The sequence below is a fragment of the Falco cherrug genome, chromosome 7, assembly GCF_023634085.1.
Source record: "Falco cherrug isolate bFalChe1 chromosome 7, bFalChe1.pri, whole genome shotgun sequence".
In the NCBI taxonomy this organism is placed as follows: domain Eukaryota; kingdom Metazoa; phylum Chordata; class Aves; order Falconiformes; family Falconidae; genus Falco; species Falco cherrug.
The window spans coordinates 40,109,407-40,122,909 of NC_073703.1; the positions used below are offsets into that span (position 1 = coordinate 40,109,407).

At 38.3% G+C, this 13,503-nt stretch overlaps 1 protein-coding gene across 3 annotated transcripts in view; it reads right to left on the reverse strand.

Moving 5' to 3' along the window:
• VRK1 (VRK serine/threonine kinase 1) overlaps positions 1-13,266 on the reverse strand; it is a 37,836-nt gene extending 24,570 nt beyond the window's left edge. Inside the window, exons 1-4 of one of the 3 annotated variants that reach the window (XM_005438857.3) lie at positions 13,117-13,266; positions 6,420-6,578; positions 4,876-4,931; positions 52-121 (exon numbers count right to left, since the gene is read on the reverse strand). In XM_005438857.3, coding sequence (XP_005438914.1) covers positions 52-121; positions 4,876-4,931; positions 6,420-6,573 — 280 coding nt within the window. In that variant the 5' untranslated portion in view covers positions 6,574-6,578; positions 13,117-13,266. Of the gene's footprint in view, positions 1-51; positions 122-4,875; positions 4,932-6,419; positions 6,579-12,823; positions 13,014-13,116 lie in introns of those variants that run through there. The other 2 variants (XM_027804969.2, XM_027804970.2) reach the window with 2 other exon arrangements.
• Positions 13,267-13,503: the final 237 nt, after the last annotated feature.

Genomic DNA, 13,503 nt, shown 5'->3' on the forward strand with positions numbered 1-13,503 from the left:
ATTTTCCTAAATACTTGTAGTTCATTAAAAATATTTTAATAGACTGCTTACTTTCATCTGGCTTAGCAGCTCGCATGTAGAACTTTAACTCAGTAAAAAGAGGTCCATTCTGGCTGGGTTCCTTTAAGACAATTTAAAATTAGTTAAAAACTGCTGTGTTAGTGCCCAATAATTATTAAAAGCTCACAAAGCGTAATGTCCACCCTATAAAAAACATACTTTCCCTCAAATCCTCTACCCAGTGCCGATAAATTCAAAAGAATATGTTCTTTCTACAAAGAAAGTTGGCTCTAAAAACTTATTTTTATTATAAATTGCTTAACATTAAGGTATCAAAGAATCCTTTCCCATAACAAAAAATAAAAGAATAACAAATTAACTGAAATGTGTAGAAATATTACCAATAATTGGCAGCAAAAGTTTAGCAGAGAACATTAAACAACTTTTATTATATCAGGTTTTCCAGATTAAAGCTGGATTGCATCAGCTGCAATCATCACCAGTGAGCCTACAATAACATCTTAAATGATTTGATGGAAAAATCTTAAAAGTTAAATCCTTGCTGAACATGAGTAAGTTGTTCGTACATTAGTTGATCAAGGTAAAAATTACAGAGGATTTCACAATTTATCAAACTAAATTATAAGAACTACAGCTATTTGGACTTCAGAGTTTACCTTGTATTCAAGCTAACAAGGTATTTCAGTTTCATTTTCTAGCAACAAATCTATGGTAATCATGCAAGCACAGTGCAAGAGAAATTGGTTTGAAAACCCCAAAGCTTTGAAATACTGCAGGAATTGCAAATGGACATGTACCTTGACTCTACATTTCCAGAATGTAGTGAAGGTGGAAAAAAAAAAGTTATTTCAACTCCTGCAACTTTTAACTGATTGATTTTGAGATAAGCTTAAGCAATTTATTTTAGTCTAGCTAATCATGTATGTCCCAAGTCACCTAATTTCAGTGAAAATACCTTTTTGGAATATCCTACATTTTAAACAGCTAACAACAAAAAAAAAAAAGAATATGATTGGTGGCATGAAAGAATACAATCACATGATATTACCAAAAGTTCCAAGATATGTAACATCAGTCTCAAATGGTTTTAATTGTAACTTTTAAATGCAGATGTAGTGATGCAGAAATTTGCTAAAGGCCAGACTATACCACTCAGCTAATAGAGGTTTACTGCTGTCTGACATTAATGAAGCAATGTAAAGAGATCAAACACACTCATGCACATGGGCTTTAGTGTGCATCTGCTGTATTGGCTCAGAGGTAGAGTAGGAAGACTGGTCAGAATGAGAGCAGATACCAGCTTAGGCACCACTCCTAGGCCTGCAGTATGTATGTATATATATATTTATATAGCTACCACCTATCTCCACCTCATCTTCAGCAGCATTGCCCTGACAAACAATGGAGCCAAGACAAGAGTTTTCTGGCCCCTCCGTGTGGGACCAATGTTCAGACTTCAGCCATGAACTGGAAAAATAAAAACCAACCAGACCAACTGATCAATGCACATAGACTTTGGAACATGCATATTTACTTTCAGTTACTTTATTTATCCACTATGGACAAGTTAGTGATACAGAGGTTACATACAGAGAGAAGGGTTAAATAGCTGAATTCTTATACTGCAGTTATCTCAAATAAATGTTACTTGACCTATTCATTTGTTTCTGTGTAGCATAATCCATTATACATATTATTTTGATTCAATTTACACAGGTTTGAAGAATGTTATTTTCTTACTGAAATACAACAAAAAACTGTAGGTGTTAAAAATTCTTAAAACATTTTAATAAATAATTCCACAAAAAAATTCTGTCTCAGTGCTGAAGAAAATATATCTTTCTCTAGTCAGAGCAAATGCTGAAAATTTAGTATGTTTTCTTACTTGAGGGGATGGATAAATGATTTAACCACAAAACAGATCTTCATATTGACCATGAAGCAGTTTTCCCATAATACTGTTAATTCTACATATAGATAAAGAAATGCATACACTATGTTAAAAAGGCTCACGTAATAATGTCCAATATTTGCCATAGTAGTCATCTTATAACATGCTAAAACCAGAAAGACTTCAAACACAAATTTCTACAACTTCATGCCCAGGGTCATTCTAAACACATGATTTGCAAAACTGCAATTAAAGTTTAATTAGAAAAGATATCATAATGGAACAGATTACGGAGTATGTGTCGAAACCAAACAAATTTCTTCTAGTAGTACTTTAAGAATTCTGGTCTTTTTCAGTCAGCAATTTAATGACGTGTTATTAAACTCTGCATCCACTCCTGAACAATGAAATCTGAAAGGTCCACATGTTAAAAAGCATTTCTTTTTTTAATAAAAACTGTGATTCATTTCATACTGCCCAGACATCAATACTATAAGGATATGTCAAAAAGTAAGTCAATTTCCATCCTGCTTTAATAGCTTAATTTGAAGAACATAACTATAGAAGCACATATTTTGTTAAACACTAATAATTGTTCAAAGCTGTTGACTGCTTTGCTTCAGCTGATGGATCAACCAGCAATCACCCAGGCATCAGAAAACAGGCTCTTACTCATAGTTGTGTTATACTACGCTGTAGTGGCATAACACATTATGGGTCATTTGTGAGCGCAGCACAAAGACTGGGGCTACTCTTTATTGCCATAAAGACAAAATTATAAAAGACAAATTAAAAAGTGAGTAGTCATCTGGGAGATTAGCAATGGAGGTATTTACAAAGTGCTGCAACAAAGTGAATTTAGCATAAAAGCAACCCAGAAGTTACAGCAACTCTTCTTATATTCAGAGCCCAAAGAGAAGCTGCTGATGAACAGGTTTCAAAATCCAGGAAAAAGTAGAATAGCAATTATGTACAGCATAAAATAATGCATATCTGACAATTTTCCAAGCAAGTCAAGCTGGATTCTTCCATGAAGGGTTGAATGGTGCTCTGCTTCCTGATCAGTTCAAACGTGGCAGGAGCCAGCCATTAGGAGCTACTGCCTCTCATAGGCAAGCCACTACTGATAACTTGAATGTCTGTTGTCTGCCTCTAAAACAGGCCACAGCTTCTGCACAATGGACACCTCCTGCCCTCAACGCACACGTTGGACATAGAAAAGCAGGCTGCCACCATGCAACAGCTGCAGGCTGGGGCTCCTGGTCTATGGGGGATTCCTGCCCACAAACATCTAAGGCAGTAGCAGTACACCAATGTTGGAAGTGTGGTAGATGTTTACAACATAATCAGTAGAATTTTCAGCAAGGGACAACTTTTCAGAAAGAGGTTCATCACCAACAGTCTGAGCAGTACCAAAACCAGTACTCCAGAATTTCCCCATAGTCAGCAGAGTAAATATCAAGAGTAAAGGCACATACTGACTAAAATGTATTTCATTCTACATTAACCTGATCTTTTAGTTTAATAAAAGTACAGTTTTGGTATTTCCTTTTGTCACATAAAAAATGAATGGTCTGGATCTACTATGGCTATTCACATATTCTTAGGCTTTTTCACTAAAACTGTACCGGGGAATCACATATAATAGTAGGTTCTATACAAAATAATTTAGCAAAATGTAAGAAAAAATACTTTATACCTTGGTGTCCTGGTTTTGGCTGGGATAGAGTTAATTCTCTTCCCAGTAGCCACTATGGGAGCTATGGTTTGGATTTGTGCTGGAAACAGGGTTGCTAATACAGAGATGTTTTCTTTATTACTGAGCAGGGCTTACACTGATTCAAGGCCTTTTCTGCTTCTAACAGGGCCCTGTCAGCCAGTAGGCTGGTGGTACAAGAAGTTAGGAGGGAATAGGGCCAGGACAGCTGACGTCAACTAACCAAAGGGTTTTTCCATACCATACGACATCATGCTCAGCTATATAAAGTTGGGAGAAGGGGAGGGGAGGATGTTTGGAGTCATGGCATTTCTCTTCCCAATTAACCATGAAAACATGATGGAGTCCTGCTTTCCTGGAGATGGCTGAACACCTGCCTGCCGATGGGAAGCGGTGAATGAATTCCTTATTTTGCTTTGCCTGCATGCACAGCTTCTGCATTACCTATTAAAACGGTCTTTATCTCAGCCCACAAGCTTTCTCACTTTTACCCTTCCAATTCCCTCCCCCATCCCACTGGGGGAGGTAGCAAGTGAGCAGTGGTGCAGTGCTTAGTTAAACCAGGATTACAACCATGGCACTTAGGAAGAGACCATTACAGCCAAATCAAGTTAAATAACTCTTTTATTTTAAGATTAAAACCAAGAAAATTTCAACTAATAAAAAGAGTCTGCTGATTTGCTACAATGGGCTAAAAATGAGCTATGAACAATGCTTTTTGTTCTCTCTAATCATTAGGTTAAAAAAATTATGTGTCAGTGCCATTTTAATTCAACAGAAATTAGAATACATATGTATTTTACGATAAACTATTCAAAGGACTTCATATCTGTTGGGACCTCAGGAATCAAAGTTTTTCTGTTTCTACTCCCAAGCCATCTGTCAGCTTACCTACATCCAGTGGTAAGCAACAGTTCACACAGACTCACCATTGAATCACATAAATTCTCCAAAATCTAGCCAGATTTCATTCATTTTGTGTTATTTGGGCTGTTTACAGGAAGAAGCAAATGAAACAGAATCCGATCCATTTAATGAACCTTTTCCAACTTGCTGATATTCCATTATCCACCCTCATAGAGGAGTCCCAATTCTCAGCAGCATTCTTCTATATCACCACACTTACTTTTATTTTAAACAGCACTATGCAACTGTATTATTTTCAGCCAGAAGATGTTTTAAATTACACATGCTGTTCTAGAACAAACATTTTCAAGTTGTGAAGTAAAGATTCAAATGCTCTTACCACTTTTGCAACATAAGGTGCGTCACCGCCAACTGACTTTGAAGAATTAACATCAGCTGTTAAAAAGGAAGGAGAGGAAACTGTCATAAAACATACAGTTACAAACAACAAAGCAATTAAGTACTGATGTGAACATGTATCTGTATGTTCTCTGGTAAGAGAACTACTCTATATGGATATGGTCTTGCATTCTCCCTCCTGTTTGAGGAAAATGGGCAATTTACTAAATAAACAAGTTCTTTTTTATTATTTAGGAACTTTTTCCTAGTCAATAGCATTACTTTCTTTTTCCAGGACTATGATGAACATACACAGTGGACAAAGACGAAAAACACATTCTCTACTATTTTGCTATGTCATACATGCAAAAGAGACTTTCCATTGCCACTAAGCTGTTGATATTTGTGACAGAAGGCAATACAGGTATGAAGGGCAAGTTAGGCAAGTACAAAGTACAGGAACAGTCAGGGGCACAGCTTTGTGCTAATGATGGGGAGGAAAACTGAAAGCAAGATTTGGCTTGTACAAAGCCAGAAATCTTAACATGAAGAACTGCACAATTTGAGTGAGCTGGAACTCCAGTCTCAGTAAATGTAGTAGCTTATTGAGCAAGGCTGAATAGGTAGTCGAGGGCAGCTGCTTTGGCAAGAAGCCACCCATTGGTCTTGTTTTCCTTCTTAATCCACTTATGCTGCAGTCTGTTCATTTTGAAATCAGGATAGATTATTAATAATTTTTTTTTCAACTCACTATGAACTCAGTGCAACTTTTTCACCAAGAGGAGACAGATCATAAATCCATAGCAACAAAAAACCTTACCGTCATGATCACATTAACTTTCATCCCTTCAAAATTGTGTGGAAAATTAACAGGGGCAATCAAGTTTTTTGGACTCCCTGAGGTATTCTCAAGACCCCTCTTCATCTGTTCAAGTAACAGAGATACTAAGTATGAAACACCATCCACTAACAGAAGTTTTCCTTCAATTCGATAAACAGCATTGCAAACCAAGATCTGTGCTGATGCCTTAAACTGTAAAGTCCAAGATTTCAATTTATTTTGAGCATTGGTAAAAGTATATGACTTATGTCATAAGTTCACAAAGCAATGAAAAAGTCACAAGCAACACCGAAGTCAAAACCAGCCAAAATACTGGCTGATCAGTAGCCTCAACAGGACAGACAGTTTCAGTTCAGAATTTGTGAAAAGGACACTCACGTGAAAATACTTTCTTTCAGCCAGACCAGAAATCAAGTTTAAATAAATACTAAACTATCATTTCACTGCTAAAAAGTAATAAAGATTTTGGTTTAAAAATTGAATGCACTACCATTGGAATCTCACACAACCACAGTACTTACAATGACCATTTATGCGCTCCTGGAATTTTTTTCCAACACCATGAACTAAGTTAAGGTTCTAGTAAAAAAGATCACTTGAAGACACTCCGCACTTCTAACTTAGGTTCAATTTTTCATTGCTTTGAATAAGGATAAACATCTCCCTCTCCATTTTAAAGCATTATCAAAGATAACTACACTTACCAAGATACAGCCGTCCAAAGCCTCCTTGCCCTATAGGGATACCTAATTTCCATTCTTTTCTTGATGTATCTGCTAGAACCTCCCCCAGAGCAAACACTTCAGCAAGTTTCCTTTTTGCAGGGGCTCTTTTTCCAGCAGTCTTCTTATAAGGCATTTTCCCTGGAGGGAGAGGAGGGAAGGAAAAATAAAACAAAAGCTGAGGTTACACGCTAGCCAGACTTACTTTATGTAGAAATTTATTAGAAGCATGAAAAAGTATGGATTGTTTAAGTTTTGATTTGTTACTACAAAAATACTTTAAAAGAAATACAGTAAGTAGTTTTATTGGCATGAATTCTAAGTGGAAAACCAACTAATTTTTCCAGGCATCACATAAAAATTTGACAGCAAAAATCTTCACAAGAGAAACCTATTAGAAGACCCTGTATAATACATGCTAGAAAAAAATCTCAGAATCTATTGCACTTAATCACAACAAATCATAGGTCTAAACTTAGGAAAAAAGTAAACTATTGAAATAAAGTTCATCGGTTTTCCTGGAAAGAAACTTGCATATTGAAGAAGTGTCACATAGTCTAAGTCTTCATTAATAATATGAGGAATTCCTCTTAGCTATAAAAAATACCAAAAAAAATTAAGCCATTCAAATGGGGTTTTTTCTCCTACATAACTGCATGCAACAGAAACATTGTTGTTCACAGGGCAGCATGTAATAGATCATCATCAAACTAGCACACAACTACCTAGTTTGAGAACATAAATGTAAAAAAACTACTGTTGCCTTCTCCCAGCCTCAGGTCTCAGGTAAGCAATAGTTCCGGAAATAACATAAAAGCCCTCAGGAACCAAACACATGCATCTTTCTGCAGAATAGGCCGCATTTTGAGCAAATAAATGTTTTGAGTTTTTAGCAGTCAGAGTTTCATTTGGGAAAATAACTTACTGAATATGCAGCCACAATAGGGCAAAGAGTGCGCTGGATCTCTTTACATTAAAAACATTCATGATTTGTTTTACAATGAACTGATCCTTCCTTCTAAAGTGTGAAGATAAAAGTCATACAAACAGAGCCAGAGGAATTTTCTAAAAGATATGGTTCTGATTGGTGAGATTTTAATAGTATTATTTTATTTTGCGTGGGGAAGCAGGAAGGAGTATTAATACAAATTCAGGAAGTTTCTGGATAGCAAAATAACTTTTTCCCAGTCTAGCTACAAAATTCAATAAGCCTAAGCCAAATGCAGTTACTTAACATCAATTTTCCTCTTTTAGTTCCAATGCTCCTCTAGGACTTTTTTAAATTTCCCAAATAGAAAATTGCGTAACTACAAGAGTTGTTTCAAAAGTGCTCCCCACTTTACAAGTCTCTTTTCTGACTAGGTAGTATCTTTAGGAAATTTTCTTCCCCAAATAATGTCTATCACCCAACTAACATCTGAAAAGAGCAACTCATACTCATTTTTCTACTTACTAAATGCAAGAATAACTGTCGAGTTCCGTGAAAATGTTATTCTGTCTGCTAATACTCAAGTGTGCAGCTGTGACTCACCAAACCCCTTGGGGTGGAAAGTCACTGAAAAAAGCTCAACAATGTATGGAACAGTCCATCAAGATGGGCACAGTGACACGCCCAAGGAGATCTGGAAATAATGCAAAGGAGCTCTCTTTAGCTCAACACAAAGGGAACGGGTGGGTGGCCTTTGTTTTGGGTAATAGCTAAACAACAGTTGAGTGGAGCTCAAAATTTTGGAGTGGATCAAATGATACGTAAATGTCTCCTGAGTTAGCCAGGCCAGTAACTATGAGGCTCAGCCCAACATAAGAGTATAAAAAAATAAACAACCAGCAAAAGAATTTGCAAGAGATCAACAACTTTGAGCTGGTTTCAACCAAGGTATCCTTTTGTGGTAAGTGGGGACACCAGCATTGTGACAGTAAGCATATTACACAGACCAGCAAAGGGAATCACATCAGTATTGTAGCCAAAACATGTATTGCAATTGCTGTATTTTGCCCAACACCGCTTACATTTGTATTGTTTTCAGCATATTTTGTAACACTCTCCTGCATCAGAAATCTCATATAGCATCAACTACCTTCAAATAAGTAAAATTTTACATTAAATATTACACCCTTCGTACAAGAAGATCTAAAAGAACCTAGTCAGACCATACTGGACTGTGGCTGCAAGCAGTCTGCAGACGCTACAGTCATTCAATATAGAAATAAACACAGAATAGAAGGTGTAAGAGTCCATGCCAAAGAAAACTTCTGCTTTTTCAATGTCCTCATTAATCTGAGAAGAGTCTCAGTGTCACATCCGAATACCTATTGTGGTTAAACAAAAAACTTCAACAAAATGGTATTACAAAACACCCACATCACAGGAAGAGACTGGTATTCATCAATACCTACACTGCATAAGCTTCCTCATTATCACAAAACAGGATGTTTTAATTTTGCATTACTCTCCCATATTTCCACTTCTATACAGTAACATTCTTCCCTGTAATCAAGATACTTCTTCCCTGTAATCAAGATACAGTTTTGACATTTTACACTTAAATTTTAAGGCTAACTTTACCCACAGCTCTATCCATACCCCATCTTCAAGAAACTCTTCTCTCTATACCTCTTCAATGTTTGTTGTGGGGTTTTTTAATCTTCAAGGTGATACATACTGTACTGTCTTAGAGGAAGGTTCTTCCTCCAAATTTTCTACAGAAGAAAAATGACACTTCCAAAAACCAAATGCAATTCCAGCTAGCTCTGCTAGGACCATACCAATAAGAACATAATGGTGTCAAAGTGCCAGAAGGAACAAAGAGTGGCAGGACTGTTGATACCACAAGAACAGGTCAACCTTTTAGCAGCTTCTCAGGACACTCAGATCAAGAAAAAGATTAAAACAAAGGACAGGCTTAAACCATTTGTAGTGGTAATAGGATAATAAACCAGAAGCCTACAGCCCCAAGACTGACTCAGATAAGGAGAAACCTAAAGTGCAAAAATCAGCAGTGTTACTTAATGACTCAGATGTGGGACAACATCACACTCACTATCATCTAAAGGGTACAAAAATGTATACAAAATAAGCATACTGTCCTTAAGCTAAGAACAGTACAAGAGACATGAAGAGGGCTTGAAGGACTGCATCCCTTGACTCTCTGAATTACTACAATTCCAGCTAGACTTGGACACATGCGCTTAGGTGTTTGAATTCTGGACAGATTGCTGCCCAGTAAAAGAAAAATTTGTAGCCTCTGTTCCAATAAAACTAGCAAGTCAGTGAAGTAAAACTATTGATATGCTTCACATCTTTGACACTCACAGTGAGTCTCTTGATAGTAGCCTTGGTTAAAAGGGAATAAAGTTTATTTAAAATAGCTCCTCAAGAGTATCAAAGAAAGAGCTGGTGTTTCCCTTTTTTTTTTTTTTTAATTCCTTTTTTCATTTAATGTGGTCAGTAATTGTATGCCTGAAGGTATTTAGTTAAAAAAAAAATAAAAATTAATCACAACTTCCCTTTATCCATAAAAGCAAAAATTCAAAATGGACATAAGTTTGAACGTCCCCAGCTGGGAACCCTGCCCTTAACAAATACACTAGATACACATACATGGTTTCTTGGCTGTCTATATTCATATCCGTCTGTTAAGATGGCACTGTGCCTACTTACAAGTTGGTCAAACTATCAGTAGGCCATAGGTTCCAAACACTGATCGCTTTCACTGGGCAGCATGCACAATACTAAGCACTCACTCTTTTGCAAAAAAGCTGTTATCCATGGAAATATTTAAGCAATGGCTGCACATGCTTTCCCATTTATTTGGATAAATCCATTCACGGATCTTCTATTGATTGAAACCACAGACACCTGGAGACTGCAAAAATTTTCTACAAGAAAAAATAGAACTGGGCAAAACAAACCCCACCAAATATAATGAAAAAAGAAAATTACATCTTCGTGCAAATTCTATCATTCTGTCTGCTTTTCAACTCATGATACAGCAAACATGAAAGGTTTGTCAGGAAACCTACAAACTAGCAAGCATGATGTAGAGGTCCCTACTGTAATATTGCACAACTGGAATAGACATACTGCTCCCTAAAATCACTTTTAAAAATGGACACACACATACCAAAAAATTAAAAAAAACCCCAACACCTTAAACTTTCCTGCATCTCAATTACTTCTCACTAGTAAATGGAAATATTTTATATCCCACGGGTACTGTGAAGCTAATTCATTACTGCCTGCAACCATGCTGAAGTCCTTGGAAACAGTGCCATAGATGTCAAGTACTGTACTATCATTCAAGTATCAAACAGACCTGACCCTACTTAGCCAAGGTATCTGACAAGAACAATTTTCAGGGTGCATGACTGTAAACAGCAGCGTTTTATATGGCTACAATATGCTCAAAACAAAGATTTTTCTACTAACAAGTATGAATAACAGAAGTCTATTTGTCTAAACTCTCTCCAAAAGCCTCTTAGTACCACAAAGGCTATCTCTCCTGCTTCTCCCTAATAAAACATCCTGGAAGAAACTGAATACACTGTACTTGAGATACATAGACAATTTTGCATCAATAGTGCTATTAGTGGCATTATTCTTACAAATGCTGTCTGCAATCATTGCTACTCTAGCGATACTTGAACTCTTACAATAAATATGAATAGCCACTTCTCAATTTTTGTTGGCAGCCATTCCCAATAACTCTGAAATTAATGTAAATCAAACTTATTTTGAAGGAAGTATTTCTGCTGTGTGTCAAGTCAGACTGGTGTCTTCCTGATCCTGTTCTTTTATTCTCTGGATACTGCAATTTTTATAGTTGTTTTTCTGAGTAGGACCTACTTTCATTCTCAACACAGAGAAGGCATGCTGGCAACCTGTGCTCCTCTTTGTAAACAGGTAGCTCAGCAAGACCTGAAATCTATGCATCATTAACAGTGTTCATCAGCCACAGCAAGACATCTAACTGCTTGCAAAAAAAGAAATAAAGACAAGCAGAAAACAAAAGCAAGTTTTTGCTCAAGGAGTGGCAGGGAAAGAACATGACGGTTTAAGACTTCTGAAAACTGTAAAACTGTTTCATATGAGGGACCACCAAAGCAGTACCTGAAGTATCACTGACTTGTAATACCAAGTGAGGTAGATAGTGAGCATGTTCTTGCTTAAGTTGGACTGTGACTGACTGGTCTATCATTGTGTTACATTTCTGACTGCTGCTATAATCTCACTTCCTGGCTATTAAGACATATGGCAAATAATGGTACGTATGGTAGAAGAGGTACTAGGGTTCTTTCCCCAGTAAACAGGAAAATGTGTTTTTAGACAAAATGAATACATGTACATTGGTGGACTGCAATTAATGGGAAGCATTTCATCATAAGACAAACAGACTATTTTTTTTTTTCAAACACACCAATAACTTTTTAAAATTCCAGAATACAGCTTGTTCAGAAATAGGAAACAGGCATTTACAAGAGAAATTACTGTGTTACTAAGGTTCTCCTGAAAACCCTGAGCATCACCGAGAGAGTTATTGCAATAAAGAGTACAGTGAACTTTTTAAGGTACAAAATCATCTGTACTCCAAATCACCTCACCACCAAACCAACAGGAAGTACCTATGCATGGGAGTTAGACACTTAAAAGGCTTTTTGATAATTTGGCACACTGCATAAAAATCAACAGCTCTGAAATTCATTAGGAATCCTACATCATTTGGGGATTATCCCCAAAAATTAAGTGGACAGCTTATTCCTACAGAGGAAGACAAAAGTCTTTTGACGTGGCAATAGCTACAGAACGCTTCACAACAGCTTTTATATTTTTGTTCATGATAAGAAGGGCCTATAAATTCCCTATGAATTACTAGAAGGCTTAAGCACAACTTGAAAACCAAAGAAGATACAGGGTTTACCCTACCTGCAATTGTGTAATTTTTGAACAAGGAAGGAGAATGGCAAAAAAAAGGAAGTGAAGAGAGACCACAACCACTGACAAAAACTAGCTTAGCCCCGTTCTTACACAACAGGCCTGTCCTGATCCTAATATTGAAGATTTTAATTTGTGATTTGTAGGTTTGTATTAAAAAAAACCCAATTACGTTTACTTTAAAACAAAACTCAGGAATGCCTCCCAACCAAGATGGTAGTTTTTTTGGTAGCCACACCGGGATGCTCCTGAAAGCGACAAACCTCTAAGTGCACCGAGTATAGCTTTCACTCCACCTACCCCACCTAGTCTTAGAGCTAAAAAGAATAACCACGAAAGAAAGCAACTGAGGCCCCTGCCACCAAAGGCAGCTTTAGAGCCAACAGCCCATGAAGGCAGAGGAATGTGGGTGCAGCAGACCCCAAGGGTGAAACTCAGGGGAGCTCATACCCACCTCCCCCCATTCTCTCCCTCGCTGCTGACCCAGCGAGATGCCTCCGGCGCCACGGGCTGGGTCAGGAGAAAGCGGGAAAGGTGCTCTCCCCACCCGCGAGGGAGGCACAAGATCCGAGCAGGCCCCGGCGGTACCACCAGCCTCCTTAGCTAGGGAAGCGGGAAAACCCAGCCGCAACCCGCCAGAAGGGCCGGGGACGCTCAACAGGCCGAAGGGAAGGAGAAACAGCGCCCCAAAACTTGCCTCCTAAAATAAAAAACTACACCACAAAAGCAGAAGCCTGCTTCAAATACCTCCTCCGTGCCCAGGCCCGGCCGCCGCTCCCTCCGCCCTGTCCGAAATTCCCGCACTGCGAGGGGCCCTGAGCGCCCGCCCGCCCCGGCGCCCACCTGGCAACACCGCCCGCGCCCGTTGGGCTGCCACGCCACGGCCGCCCGCCCTCGCCCCGCCTCGGGCGCGGTGCCTGCTGGGAAGTGCAGTCCGTGAGCTGCGCGGGGGCCGGCGGCGGGAACGGGCTACACTTCCCAGCAGGCACCGCGCCAAAGCGCGCCAAAAGCTGAGGTGTTTCGCCGGGGAGCTGTGAGGAATCTCAGCGTTTGAAGCTGAAATAAGTTTAGTAATGCCAGTGTCAGGCTGATGCCGTGTGGTGATAACCCCTGTTCAGGAAACAGGGCAAGACA